This window comes from Pyrus communis, chromosome 12 (assembly GCF_963583255.1).
Source record: "Pyrus communis chromosome 12, drPyrComm1.1, whole genome shotgun sequence".
Classification (NCBI taxonomy): Eukaryota; Viridiplantae; Streptophyta; class Magnoliopsida; order Rosales; family Rosaceae; genus Pyrus; species Pyrus communis.
In genome coordinates, this window is record NC_084814.1 from 21,684,281 (window position 1) to 21,699,848 (window position 15,568).

At 37.3% G+C, this 15,568-nt stretch overlaps 2 protein-coding genes across 5 annotated transcripts; both read right to left on the reverse strand.

The window, feature by feature from the left end:
- Nucleotides 1-1,911: 1,911 nt before the first annotated feature.
- LOC137710173 (uncharacterized) lies at nt 1,912-8,723 on the reverse strand. The gene is made up of 8 exons (XM_068449120.1): nt 8,661-8,723; nt 8,434-8,547; nt 8,041-8,096; nt 5,992-6,025; nt 5,196-5,267; nt 4,807-5,053; nt 4,321-4,407; nt 1,912-4,193 (listed from the first exon to the last, which is right to left on the reverse strand). Exons 1-8 carry the CDS (start codon nt 8,721-8,723, stop codon nt 4,081-4,083), a joined length of 786 nt encoding a protein of 261 aa, XP_068305221.1. The 3' UTR covers nt 1,912-4,080.
- A 2,620-nt stretch (nt 8,724-11,343) lies between these two features.
- Nucleotides 11,344-14,081, reverse strand: LOC137709727 (uncharacterized). Of its 4 annotated transcripts, XM_068448711.1 has the most exons (4): nt 13,625-14,068; nt 13,500-13,533; nt 12,702-12,773; nt 11,344-12,566 (listed from the first exon to the last, which is right to left on the reverse strand). In XM_068448711.1, exons 1-4 carry the CDS (start codon nt 13,717-13,719, stop codon nt 12,432-12,434), a joined length of 336 nt encoding a protein of 111 aa, XP_068304812.1. In that variant the 5' UTR covers nt 13,720-14,068; the 3' UTR covers nt 11,344-12,431. The 4 variants fall into 4 exon arrangements, 1 of the variants encoding a protein (XP_068304812.1); XR_011064923.1 differs by lacking the exon at nt 13,500-13,533 and having other exon boundaries at nt 13,625-14,081; XR_011064924.1 differs by lacking the exon at nt 12,702-12,773 and having other exon boundaries at nt 13,625-14,081.
- Between the last annotated feature and the right edge of the window lie 1,487 nt (nt 14,082-15,568).

The following is a 15,568-nucleotide window of genomic DNA, read 5'->3' on the forward strand; positions in this document are numbered from 1 at the left end:
CTGAATAGGTTCTCCACCTCTTCTGATTAGCTTGGGTAACCATGACATGCTGCTAGGCATCAACCATGGTTTGTGGAAGCCCTAAAAGTGTATTATCACTAACGGGAGAATTAAAAGTAAGTTTCAATTAACAATCGATTTGAAAGAGTTTGAATCGCCCACTGCCTCGCTAAAAGGAACCTAATGGATCGTACACCGTGTAAGGTAGAGATTGAAGATTCAACGGAGATGAGTAAGAATAATTAAATGGTTTAATTATTTATGGCAAGGATTAATTAATATGTTAATTAATCAAACGAATAAGTTCGTTAAAGACCTCGGGATAGTTTTGGACCTTAAGGCCCAATAGGCTTCGAACGTCAAGTCCATTGACTTAAGTTGTATGACAACTTAATGAATAATGATTCACAAAGGCCCAAATAGCCCAATAAATCCCCTTAAAATCGGCCATTTAGAGGAGGGTAGTGAACTTGGCTTAATTGCAAGTTTGCCACTCCATTGTGAGGTGGTATAAAGACATCTTTATAGCCATTTCATCCTAGGGGTTTTTCTAAGGGAAAAAGATGAGAACAAACTCTCTTCTCTCTAAAATGGCCGGCCACTCTTGAGGAAAACATCTAGCAATCTTACTTCCTCAAGGTCACTCATTTCTTCTCCAATCTTACCTTGGTGTGGAGACTTAGAGGTTCTCAATTTTGGGAACTTGGAGAAACCTTTTCATCCATCCAAATCCATGGATCTAAGATGCAAGGAATGAAGGCCCTCTCTTTGGGTGATTAGCCTTTGCTTATGCAAAGAGGAATCTACAAAGGTATTGATTTCTCAACTCACTTTGTTTTGAGTTGAGTCTTGGTTCACCTATCTACTAGGCTTTGAAGTTCATGGGTTTAGTTTTGTTTTTGAGTGCATATAAACATGATTCCGCCTTTTAATTGTTAATTGCATGTTGTTGATGTTGCTCAAATGAACTTGTTTTTCACAAATATTCCTTCACAACCCAACACAACCCCCACCCCGCACCCCCTACCACCCATCCTTGACGTCCACCCGAGCCCTACGCCCCATATTTTGAAATCTCTAAATTCCCTATATCTAAAATCCCTAATTTCGAAATCCTTGAATCTCCAAATTGAGATAAACCCTAAATCCCCGAAATGAGTTAAACCCTAAATCCCCAAATTGACAAAATCCCTAAATTTGTAACCCCTAATGTATACCCTAATATGTAATCAATCCACAAAAACCATACATCTAAAATAATAAACAAATGAAGAAAAAAAAAATGAATTACCTTATAGTTAAGAGAAAGAAAGAGAGTTATAGGGAGCGAGCGAGTTACAGGGAGAGAGGGCTCGAGGGAGAGAGAGAGTTCAAGGGCGAAAAAGAGTTGTAGGGAGAGAGAGTTGGAGGTTGGAGTGAAAGAGTTCGAGTGAGAGAGATGGTTAGAGTGAGAGAGTTCGAGTGAGATAGAGGTTCTGGAAAATGAGAGAAAGAAAGGCTCTCTAGAATTAATAATGCGAAGGAATTTGCGCGACGAACACATTCGTCGCTTAGTTTTAATGAATTTAAACAAAACTTGCCCTATTTTTGGTTAATTTGAGAACAATGCGCGACAAAAGGAAAACATTCGTGTCGTATAAGAAAAAAGCGCGACAAATATAGCACATTTTGTCGAGCAATATTTAATGAACATTTAAAAAGAAGGCGCCTACATTTTAATTTTGAAATTTTGAAGGACTTGTAGTGACGAAGTTATCCCATTCATTACGCAATATGGTATTGCGCGACGATTTACCCTAATTCGTCGCCCAATGTTTAATGAACATTTAAAAAAAAAGCGCCCATATTTTGATTTTGGGAAATTTTGAAGACCTTGCGCGACGAACTGAACTTAATGCGTTGTGTAAACCACCAAATGCGTCCTTTGGGTTGCGTAAACCTACCTTGAGTGACAAATTTTCTTGTTTTCGTCGCATTATTACGTTATGCACAACGACCTTCTAGTGTTCGTCACTTTGAATTTACTTTAATTTTTTTTTTTTTTAATCCTTTATCCAATTACAAATTTAATAAATTAAAATTTGTTTATATACAAAAAATTAAATACACTTAATTGCATTGCATATAAGTCAAAAGTCCTTAACCTCATCCTTGGTACAATAAATATCACTATCTTCACTTTGATCACTTTCTGTCTCCCATTCATCCTCATCTGTTGGTACATCAACAACATCATCCGCGCCCTCAGGTGGATTGTATCGTGGGAGACTTCCAGGATTAATTGTAATTGAGTCTATATGAATTTCGATTTGAGGACCTCCAACTACCTAAAATGGTTCTTGGACAATATTAGTATCCTGAAGTGTTTATGCACCAATTTGTGTCGAAATTTTGAGGAGTTGGTCAGCAAAGTTGTCATCATCGTCATTGTCGTCAGGATCTCGGTCCGCAATATCATACACCCTTTTGTGATCAATCATCTGAACAACTTTCCATCCCCTTCTGGCCTTTAGATCTTCGATGTAGAAAATTTGCTTGGCCATAGTTGCCAAAATGTACGGGTCTTCACAGTACTAACATCGGGTAGTGTTCGTTGATAGTAAACCATTGTCCTGTTTAACACACCCATTCCTACTAGGGTTTGTATTGAACGAATGACACTTAAAAATGATGACTTAGCATAGAAATCAATGTCTACAATATCTCCCGCTCTTGGGACATGTACACCGCTGTTTTGAGTACAAACCTTGTCATCACAGTTAGCTCCCAAGAATTTTATGCCATTCACATGACACCCTGAGTACAGTTCCGCGCTTAGAGGTCCGATAGCCAAGTTGCATAATTCATCAGTATACGTGGGAGAATTGCTTTCCTTCAATTTTTTCACTTAATTTATACCAAAAAATTGACATGTTGGTTTTACCAAAATTTATGACAACTGACATGCAATTCTATTTAGGACAAAATCAACAAAAAAACTTAAACAACTTACTTGTTCGTGAAACCAACAAGGAAACAGGTCACGGTGTGCTTCACGACATATAAATGTGAAAGATGTTCCCGTTTCATCAACTTTTCTTGCTCATCTAGGTAACTCAATTATCTTGTCACAATTGTTAAGTATGAACCAATGAGCTACTTGCATGTCCCTTTCGATGAACGAATCGCCTTGTACTAGTTCGCCAAATGGTTGTGCGATTTGGGCAAACACAAATAGTTTTTGCTTTCTCACACCACCTCCATTATTAAGATGTGGTCGATTGAACACCATCTCAACATCTTGTAAGTACATAGCACCAAACGTATTCGTCTCAAATGCCACCCAAACCTACATAATTGATCATTTGGGCTTCGCCATGTTCCTTGCATTCTTATTTAACTCACCCAGTAATCTGCAAAAATAAAATAATGATGATTCAAAATAAGTTAAATCGTCAATTGATCACGAATTAATTAATGACTAAAGACACTCTTCTTAGCATTTCTTGTGTGTTAATTCCTGTTGTGTTATTTTTGTGTCACGTGAGTAGTGGCGTAGCTAAGTAGATTGTAAGGGTAGGGATCTTTGGCGTACGTTGCACGCTTTCTTACCGTCCATATATCACAAAGCGCGTACTTAAAGTGACCACAGCAATGCACGCAACACCCTGTCACTCGGACTCCCTCTGTCGTCTCTCCCAGCCAGTCACTGTCACTCAGACAATCGCGACCACCCCATCACTGCCGTCGATAATCTCGAGGTTGTCGAACAACGAACCCAGGGCCTGTCGTGATTTTTCTCCACAATGGCAGACCGAAAGTGTTCTTCTGAACCTATTGGTTGTTTGGAAAAATGAAAACTTTGTTTGTTTTGACTACTTGTAACGCTTGCAGGGCGACCCCATGATTTTAAAGCTCAAGGGAGAGTAACTCAAGAATGTGGAGCAGCGGCAGGAACTGGAACATGTACGAGTGATGGGACACGAATTGTCCTTTTGGATACCCAAAACTGGTGGGAACTCCACATGCACGGGTTCAAGTTCGAGTTCAAGAATTTCAAGTTCAAAATGTTCGCGTTCAAGAAGCTCAAGTTCAAAAAGTTCAAGAAGCATTGCTAACTATCCCACGGCAGCTGAAAACCATAACAGTGCAGCTGCTCCCACTACATATGATGACATGGATCGGTGTATACAGCTTCTTGAACCCTATCGTGGCTTGCAGTGAGACAGTAGAAAAAAAAAAGAAAAAAAAAGGAGATTACCTAGGTTCTTAGATGTTTAAGCTAATAAGCAAGCAAGAAATTGATATTTCAAAATCCCATGGCTTTCGGCAAGTACTTACTAAATCTGACGGCAAGACTTTGTTCTTCCTCCCCAACTCCTTCATAACTCCCAGAAGAGAAATTTTCATGCGGCCTCTTTCCAGTTGCTGCAAACAAAATATTAAATTTAAAAACGAAATACAAAAACAGAGCAAACAGGCTGGGTCACTCTCGAGTTTGGGTACGCAGCTTTATCCCTAACCTTCTCACCAGAAGAACATGAAAAAATTAATCGGAGTTTTCAAAAAATACAATACATGATTACCTGCTATTGGAAACAAATAATAAATATACAGGGAGTCTTACAGAAAATTACAAAATAATTCAATTGCAAGTAATTTATCAAATTTTGCAGAGGAAAAAAAAAAACTCAAAATCTTAGTAAAATTAAGAACAAAATTTACTAAATACAGAACTAAAATTAATAGAAATAAATTACTGAAATTAAAACCCAAATTCCAGAAATGAAGAAAAATGGAATCCCAACATGGAAATTGAAGCTTTACCTGTAGATCGGCAACAGCAAACGGAATCCAACAGCAGGTCCCTCAAGAGTGAAAGAGACAGAGATGAAGATGAGTTAGACAACGACATGCACCTCACCATTGATTTGAGTTCTTGTAAGGAGTGAGAAGGAGAGGAGAAGGCGAGGTGTGCAACAACACACTCAGCCCGCCGTGCTATCTCGGCAACATCTTGCACGGGAAGAATACTTCCGACCTCCACCTCCAGCAGAGCTTTCACACTCTCGACCTATCACAATCAAATCAAATCACATCAAATTCAAGTAAAAAATAAATAAATAAATAAAAAGACAACTTCAGCTTCCAAATTAATTGAAAGGAATATAAAATGAATTGGGGGTTTCTGCTGCAGTGAACAGTAAGGGTTTTACAATCTTGTGAGGATCGATGTTTAAGGAGAGGATCTGTTTGTCCCCGGAAAACCACAAATACAATCGAATAAGCTGCCAAAAGAACATTAATAAATGAAAATTACAAAACAAAGAAATAATGAGAAAGCAAAATATGCATCTCAAAATCTAATTGCTTTTTAGCCTGCTGGCCATTTTTAGTTTTAAAATTTAGACAGTTAAACCATGATTCAGTACATGAATGAAGCGAGAGCATAAAATATAAGTAGGATAAGCTAAAACTCATCCTCGAGTCATGCATTAACTTTTAAACGCGAAATACAATGAAACAAAAATTTGCACACACGAAGTCCCACTCCCTTATGTGATAAGAATTAAAAGGCTCTCAAAAGAAAATGGCAAGCCATAAGAGCACTGTAAAACTAAAATTGCAAGAAATTTAATACTCCAAGGGCAAGTACAAATAGCAGTTGAATACACTTCCAGATTGGCCCATCAACTAAAAGCTTGATCAAGTCTGGCCATTTAGTGAGAGTCCATGCTTCTGCATCGATGAACGACCCAGTCAGACTAACATTGACAAAACCGATGGCTTCGTTTGAACTTGAGAAACAAAATAAGCAAATACAATTTTGATTTGAGATACGAAAAAAAATGACAGCAACGATGGAAAAAAAGCGACGACCAAGTTTAATAATACAAAAACCATCAACCCTATACTGAAATTCCGAGAAAATACAAACAGTACATCCAAAGATACTTAATTTGCATGGTTCAAAAGAGGAAAAAATTAGGATGAGAGTTTGACGGTTCTCACCCAAATTTGGTCGCAATCGAGCACTCTCACCTTCCTGCATTCAGTACAATAAGAATTTAAGAACACAACTGAAAGTAAATGAACTAACCCAATGTCAATGGAAACATAAATTGTAACTCACGTACCAAGTGGCATTGATCCTGAGAAACGTTTGAAGACTTCTATATTTGACATGGGAAAATCTCAACAGCACAGGCTTGTTAATTGAAGTCGTCAACATCAGAACAGTTCTTCCTCTGGAATTGACTTTCACAGAGGAAGAGATGCTTTTTAGAGAAATGTCTTATGTCACAAAGATGGTGACAATCACTCCTGGCAAGTGAAACGCTTGCTTCATCCCTGCTGAATGTAGCTTCCTATTAGAACAAAAGCTACACAGCTACACAATATATGCATGGTTTTTCGTTGTTCTAGATTTTTTAAGCTCCTATGTATCTTCTCCTATATCTATGAATTCTAAATAAATGCAAATCATACAATGGTTGAATTCATTATGACTTACCGTTATTTATCAAATTGGAAACATCATAACATGCTCTACCTAACGGATTATATCAACAAACAGATGGAAGAAAAAAAAAATCACCACATATGTCTTGACTGAGAGACGTTTGTTTGTAAGGAACTACAGAACCTCAAGGTAAATTCACCGTCACTGTCAAGCAACCTCAAGCTAATTCATACGAAGCAGCAAAGATACACAAAAACCTATTCAACAGTTACATTGCTATTTGGACAATTACAAATAAACAGATGCACAAAAACCTATTCTGTAGTACCTAAGTCATGACTGAGAGATGATAGTGAAAAGATGACCAAAACGTAAGAATAACACTAATCTGGAAGACCATCAAAGTTAGAGCAGCGAATTAAAAGTCATATTTCATAGTGTAATGATGCCATAGATGTACAACTATGAAGTCTATTCCATAAGTCCTATACTTCATAACCACAAAAAGCAATGTACACTAATCTCTCTCACAATTTGAGCACTTGCCTAAAATTATATTCGACAATACTTTCAGCTAGCTATGAGCCTATGACCCATTATTCCTTTTTCAAACAATACTACATAACATATTCTTCTAATCATGTCCAGTCACATTTAACGGATTACGCTGCATAACACAGTCGGCAGCTCCACAAAACTTGTCAAATTCTTCTACGAATAAGCAATTTGAATAAAGTGCACGCCTCGTCAATAAATCGAATACACAGCCAAACCAATTATACATATTTCCACCAATTCAATTTCAATCAGGGCAAAACAAATTGCTGCGAAGTTAATTTGAGTCAGCCTTTTTTCCATTTAATTGCGAAACCTATTGCCCGAAACCATAGTTTATACAATTAAACTGTCATCACATCCGCATACATACAACATTATGTATGCATACATGCATGCACAAAGAGAAATAGACCAGAGGACTTGGTTGTCCCTCTCAACTTCACTAACTTCGGTGAAGAAGTTAAACCAACAATGAATATACAACCATAATCCACAAACAGTATTAGATTTCCCAGAAAACCTGAGCAAAATATACATACCGCATATTGGAAATAATCCAATGGTAAGGCCAAGAGCTGCAGAGAAGGCCAGCGGCTTAGGTTCTGCACCCCTTCAAAATCCAAATCAAATTTTAGAACTTTCTTTCTTTCTCAGCAACCGCCAAATAAAAGTACCAACGAAACAAGACTTTTTAAGAAAAAAAATTGTTGGACCATTATCAATCAATCAAACAAAAAAGAAAAAACAGAATGTGTGAATCTGGAATAGAAAAAGAAAAATCAAATGAGAGAGAGAGAGAGAGCAAAGGGTGCCTGCAGAGGATTTCAAGGAGGGGATCGACCACTTTCTTGTTGAACCAAATCGACACCCATTACTACTTGCCGCCATCACAACCCCTTTACAAATTTCAACGACTAATTCTTATATTTTGTTTTTCAGTGAACGGATTTAGGGTTTGAAATTGAATGGATTCAGGGTTTTTCTCAGGAAAAGAAAGCCTCTAATAAGCAAAAAAAGCCAGGAATAAAAAGAACACTTACCGAGCTGCTGGCTTTTGTCCTCTCTCACTTCTTGAGTCCCCAAATCCAGCATTCACCTTGGAAAAAAAGCAAAACAAAAAACAAGAAAGGAAATTAGGTAGATCGGTCAGCGCAAACTAAAATCCCACCAGCTAACCCAGCAGCAATGACTTCGATCAACAAAAAGGTCCGGGTCTGATTAACGTTAACAAAAAATCCCACTTGCTAAAATCAATCCAATACCTTTTTCACAATTACAAAATGTGTTAAAAACAAAAAATGGACGAAAAAGCAAAGAAGAAGCATTTAAGAGATTAAGGCATTTAAATAATTAGACGAAGTAGGCAGAGATTAAGGCATTTAATTTTATCTTAGATGGTTTGTAAAATGAAAATGCATCAAACCAATATATACCTTTCTTATAAACTCATCGACTGAGAAAGGGAGCAAGCAAGCAGAGGTCGCCGGAAACAGAAAAGTCAGTTTTGATTTGAGTATTTTTGAAAGAAAAAAAAAGAGTCTGAAAACCTTAAAATCCCCAGAAACCCTAATTTATAAACTCCCGATCAAACGCAAAAAGGATTGAGGAATCCCAAATAAAGAGAAATTCGAGAAATTTAACATAGACGCTTTCTGATGACCAAATTCATCGTCAATGGAGGCGGTTGTCGACCGTCACTGTATCTCCATTTCGTGGCCGCCATGTTTGAGGCTTTCAACCGTCACTACTTGGTTTGTGGGCTTCACATCGAGAGATATGGGGAGCGGAGAGAAAGGAAGAGCAGCGGAAGATGAAAGGTTGTAGGTTTTCCAGTAGAGAAGGAGAGAGACGAGGGACGAGAGACGAGAGGAGAGCACACGCGCAGGAGAGAAAGAGGAAGATAGATGAGAGAAGAGTGCGTCTAACCCGATTCCCAATCCGTACAAAACCCTACGGACAAAATTGTGGGTAATTTGGTCAACAAACAAAATAGTGGCAGAGTTGTAATTAGAATGAAATCCGGTGCAAAACACTGTTCATTTGTACACTGCAATTTCCCCTCCTTCTTTAGACTAAAGTAATTTGCATCTCATTTAGTGGAAACCAACTAACACTCAGACTCATAGAATGAGAGACTGATTTGTGACATAGGCTAACGCCTATCTTCCAGATGGCTGACTTTTCAAACAAAATAAAAGCCACTCGTCCACACTTGAATGTGTCAACCAAATTGATCAAATCCACACGTAGAATGAGAGGCTAATCCGTGGCATAGGCTAAAGCCTATCTTCCAAATGGCTGACTTTTCAAACAAAATAAAAGCCACACATCCACACTTGAATCTGTCAACCAAACTGATCCAATCCACACGTACAATGAGAGACTAAAATGTGGCATAGGCTAAAGCCTATCTTCCAGATGGCTAACTTTTCAAACAAAATAAAAGTCACACGTCCACACTTGAATCTATCAACCAAACTGATCCAATTCACATGTAGAATGAGATACTAATATGTGGCATAGACTAAAGCCTATCTTCCAAATGGCTAACTTTTCAAACAAAATAAAAACCACACGTCCACACTTGAATATGTCAACCAAACTGATCCAATCCACACGTCCACACGCCACACATCCCAAAATAAATTAAGGAAGCAGTTTGTTCCAGCACCGCCCGCTGGGTCTTGAAATTTGGGGCCCGAAGCAATCACAAAATGGAGCCCTACATACGAGCAACCGTCATAAAAAATTTCTAAGTTCTTTTTTTCTCACTTTATTCTCGTAGATAATTAACTAAGAAAAGACTTTACTCGTAGATAATTAACCAAGAAAAAATTAGGCACCTAATGCAATTGACGTATTGGTCAAAATACGACTCTCCTATTAAGGAGTCTTACGCGACTTGTGACAAGTTACTTATCACACTACACATGGGTGATTGTACTAAATTGAGGTGTATGGTATATAGAAATTCTGATTTGTAATCAAGTTTTAATTTCAATAACGTTAAAGTTTAATATAAAATTGTCACATGTTTATAATTACACTATTTTCAATCAACAAATGAAGAATCTCTTGTATGTTAGCGAATAAATGAAAAAGTGGATGACGCATCATAAAGTGATGAAAGGGTTATCAACATAATCCATTGCAGAGCAAAATCTAGAATCCATCAGAAAATTGAGAGCAATCCCAAAGGGTTTTTGTTTGATTAATTCTTGAATGATTGTCATTGATACATCTAGATGACTTAAATAAAGATTACAAATGTTTGGAACAACTCAAATGACTTCTAATAATTACAACAACATTAGTTAAACATTAATTAGACTAAAAATGAAGAGTCCGATTTTTATTCCGAAACTTTAAATGTTGTTTTGGAGGCTGAAATGACCCTGAACCGCCAAAATCCATCATACATCAAAGCCTAAGCGGTGTGTTGGGCTCGTGGCGCTATTTTCTTTCCGAAAAGTTATCATGGGCCCAAATCGGAGCTCAAATATGCAAATTCCATTATCCTTTTATCTTTCAACAGTCCATTTCCTCTTCGATTCATTCTACCATTTATTCTACATCAGCGGACGACTTAAGGGTCTTCCCTTTGATAGTCCAATTAGAAACAGCAGCATATATTGACCAAAAAAAAAGAAAGAAATCGAAGCATATAATTATTGTCCAAACCCCTGCAAGTTAAAGTCTATAAATCTTGCTTTCCCCTTGCACTAACTCCACGTTGTGGTGATAGGATTTTCGAAGTTATTGTTTCTGCTTCCGAAGATGAATGGTTCTTCAGCAAAGCTGGTGGCAATTACAACACTAGTGTTGCTTCTGATGGGGGATTTCCAAGCAACTTGTGGACTACTTCCTTATGGTATAACTAAAATTATCTTCCTTTTATGAGATCTCCAAGCTTTAGCATTAGCTTCTTAAGTCGACTTAGTTTTTACCAATTTTATTATTTGGTAACTTATTTCTTACTCCTTGTGATTTTGAACAAGGTTGCTTTGAATGTCAAAGTGATATTTTGAGCACAAAAGTGGTGCCCGTTCGCCGCAGCCTAAGGCCATTCAAAAGTCAGATATCTGCACCTCTTCGCGGTTTATGGAGAAGTCAACCCCGCCTTACCCCCCAGCGCCCCCCACACCACCCCCCCCCCCCCCACCGCCCCCCACAATAAACTAAACCAAAGCCATTCCCATTCCCACACCCGTTACCATCCCCCCGCCCCCCCCCCCCCCCCCAAAAAAAAAACTAAACCAAAGCCATTCCCATTCCCATTCCCGCCCCCGCCCTCTTCTCTTTTCTTTTTCCAGAAACTCCAAATCAGGCTTGACACCCCCCCCCCCCTTCCCCGGGAACCCCAAGGACCATCGGGGCAGCGTGTCGTTCTTATTTTCTTGTCGGTTATGTTCCCCGCTCTTTTATTGTATTTTTTACTTTATTATTTCTTCTTATATTATGAGGTAAACTTTATCTCCCCTTAACTTAGTGCAACTTCTTTTTTATGATTCTATAAAATTTCTCTTATGCAGTCGAGGTTTCCTTAAAAAAAATGGAACAAACCAACCAACCAAGCAAGAAACTGAGAAACAAAAAATTAAGCCATAATATTCAAGCACGATGACCAATAGATATAACTAGTAAAATTGCCCGCGAGGAGTATGGTCTTGTACCATTTGATTTGTTTTGCTATTCCAATTTCTTTTTGGCATTTTGCCATCATGTGCAAAAAAATGTAGACTTCAAGCACCAAATTATAAGATGTGAAGAAAAAATGAACACGCATAAATTAAATTTTAAATTTTCATCACATTCAAATTGTAATTAAATAAAGTAAATAAACAGTAATCATTTTAGAAAAAAAAATAAAAAACCCAAAAAAACTCAATACACACTCCTAAATCTTGTCTTCAAATTCCAATCCAATTTCCACACAGCTGTTGGGAGCTTTGCAATTGTATTCTCCAAGACAATATGTACATCCTGATCATATAATTTCTTTGCCAAATAAAAATCACGGTGCATAAACAAAAAGGAAAACATAAGAAACGGGCACGCCTCTTCAATCCTATCTTTGAATATATAGCCTTTCGCGTACATAAAATCATACAAACATGGCATGTTGGAAAGTTTGTTATGAGAAGTGTCATCGGTTGCTATTAATTGAGTAAAAAAAATCATATCAATATTGAAAAGTTTGTTATGAGGAATGCCATGAGTTGCTATTAATTGTTACAATATAAACAACGGATTTGGTTGATATTTCATTGATTTAGGGCATAACATTAATAAATTGCTCATCAGGCAGGATGTGTAATATCACGTGATAATTTGATGTTATTTTCTCCCAATATCATCTCTACCGATCAAAATGGTGATATACTACCGAAAGGAATTGCCGCTTCAACTGACCCTTTATTTTTAAGAAGCTTCAACGGTCGTCGTCAATGTTTGTCTGGTCTCTTTGTTTTTTCGCAAAAGAAAATGCTGAAAAGAACAGTGCAAAGTTAGCCATTTTTGGGACCCATCTGACCTCCACCTCCAGCAGATCTTTCACACTTTCGACCTATCACAATCAAATGAAATCAAATCAAATTCAAGTAAAAAAAAAAAAAAAGAGACAACTTCAGCTTCCAAATTAATTGAAAGGAATATAAAATGAATTGGGGGTTTCTGCTGCAGTGAAAAGTAAGGGTTTTACAATCTTGTGAGGATCGACGTTTAAGGAGAGGATCTGTTTGTCCCCGGAAAACCACAAATACAATCGAATAAGCTGCCAAAAGAACATTAATAAATGAAAATTACAAAACAAAGAAATAATGAGAAAGCAAAATATGCATCTCAAATCTAATTGCTTTTTAGCCTGCTGGCTATTTTTAGTTCTTGAAGTTAGACAGTTAAACCATGACTCAGTACATGAATGAAGCGAGAGCGTAAAAGATAAGTAGGATAAGCTAAAACTCGTCCTCGAGTCATGCATTAACTTTTAAACGCGAAATACAACGAAACAAAAATTTGCACACACGAAGTCCCGCTCCCTTATGTGATAAGAATTAAAAGGCTCTCAAAAGAAAATGGCAAGCTATAAGAGCACTGTAAAAGTAAAATTGCAAGAAATCTAACACTCGGAGGGCAAGTACAAATAGCAGTTGAATACACTTCCAGATTGGCCAATCAACTAAAAGCTTGATCAAGTCTGGCCATTTTGTGAGAGGCCATGCTTCTGCATCGATGAACGACCCAGTCAGACTAACACTGACAAAACCGATGGCCTCGTTTGAACTTGAAAAACAAAATAAGCAAATACAATTTTGATTTAAGATACGAAAAAAAATGACAGCAACGATGGAAAAAAAAAAGCAACGACCAAGTTTAATAATACAAAAATCATCAACCCTATACCGAAATTCCGAGAAAATACAAACAGTACATCCAAAGACACTTAATTTGCATGGTTCAAAAGAGGAAAAAATTAGTATTAGAGTTTGACGGTTCTCACCCAAATTTGGTCGCAATCAAGCACTCTCACCTTCCTGCATTCAGTACAATAAGAATTTAAGAATACAACTGAAAGTAAATGAACTAACCCAATGTCAATGGAGATATAAATTGTAACTCACGTACCAAGTGGCATTGATCCTGAGAAACGTTTGATGACTTCTATGTTTGACATGGGAAAATCCCAACAGCACAGGCTTGTTAATTGAAATCGTCAACATCAGAACAGTTCTTCCTCAGGAATTGACTTTCACAGAGGAAGAGATGCTTCTTAGAGAAATGTCTTATGTCACAAAGATGGTGACAATCACTCCTGGCAAGTGAAATGCTTGCTTCATCCCTGCTGAATGTAGCTGCCTATTAGAACAAAAGCTACAAAGCTACACAATATATGCATAGTTTTTCATTGTTCTAAATTTTTTAAGCTCCTATGTATCTTCTCCTACATCTATGAATTCTAAATAAATGCAAATCATACAATGGTTGAATTCATTATGACTTAAAGTTATTTATCAAATTGGAAACATCATAACATGCTCTACCTAACGGATTATATCAACAAACAGATGGAAGAAGAAAAAAAAATCACAACATATGTCTTGACAGAGCAAAACAAATTCAATTTCAAACAGAGCAAAACAAATTGCTGCGAAGTTAATTTGAGTTGGCCTTTTTTTCATTTAATTGCGAAACATGATAAACAATCCTATTGCCCGAAACCCTAGTTTATACAATTAAACCGTCATCACACCCACATACATACAACATTATGTATGCATACATGCACGCACAAAGAGAAATAGACCTGAGGACTTGGTTGTCCCTCTCAACTTCACTAACTTCGGTGAAGAAGTTAAACCAACAATGAATATACAACCATAATCCACAAACAGTATTAGATTTCCCAGAAACCTGAGCAAAATATACGTACCGCATATTGGAAATAATCCAATGGTAAGGCCAAGAGCTGCAGAGGAGGCCAGCAGCTTAGGCTCTGCACCCCTTCAAAATCCAAATCAAATTTTAGAACTTTCTTTCTTTCTCAGCAACCGCCAAATAAAAGTACCAATGAAACATGACTTTTTAGGGAAAAAAAATTGTTGGACCATTATCAATCAATCAAACAAAAAAGAAAAAACAGAATGTGTGAATCTGGAATAGAAAAAGAAAAATCAAATTAGAGAGAGAGAGAGAGAGAGCAAAGGGTGCCTGCAGAGGATTTCGAGGAGGGGATCGAACACTTTCTTGTTGAACCAAATCGACACCCATTACTACTTGCCGCCATCACAACCCCTTCACAAATTTCAAACGACTAATTCTTATATTTTGTTTTTCAGTGAACGGATTTAGGGTTTGAAATTGAATGGATTCAGGGTTTTTCCCAGGAAAAAAAAAGCCTCTACTCAGCAAAAAAAGCTAGGAATAAAAAGAACACTTACCGAGCTGCTGGCTTTTGTCCTCTCTCACTTCTTGAGTCCCCAAATCCAGCATTCACCTTGGAAAAAAAAGCAAAACAAAAAACAATAAAGGAAATTAGGTAGATTGGTCAGCGCAAACTAAAATCCCACCAGCTAACCCAGCAGCAATGACTTCGATCAACACAAAGGTCCGGGTCTGATTAACGTTAACAAAAAATCCCACTTGCTAAAATCAATCCAATACCTTTTTCACAATTACAAAATGTGTTACAAACAAAAAAATGGACGAAAAAGCAAAGAAGAAGCATTCAAGAGATTAAGGCATTTAAATAATTAGACGAAGCAGACAGAGATCAGTAAAGAGTTGGGGACGGAAGTGATAATCTCTGCAGTCGCTGCTCGGTAATAAACAATGACACTGTAAAATGAAAATGCATCAAACCAATGTATACCTTTCTTATAAACTCATCGACTGAGAAAGGGAGCAAGCAAGCAGAGGTCGCCAGCAACAGAAAAGTCAGTTTTGATTTGAGTATTTTTGAAAGAAAAAATAAAGAGTCAGAAAATCTTAAAATCCCCAAAAACCCTAATTTATAAACTCCCAATCAAATGCAAAAAGGATAGAGGAATCCCAAATAAAGGGAAATTCAAG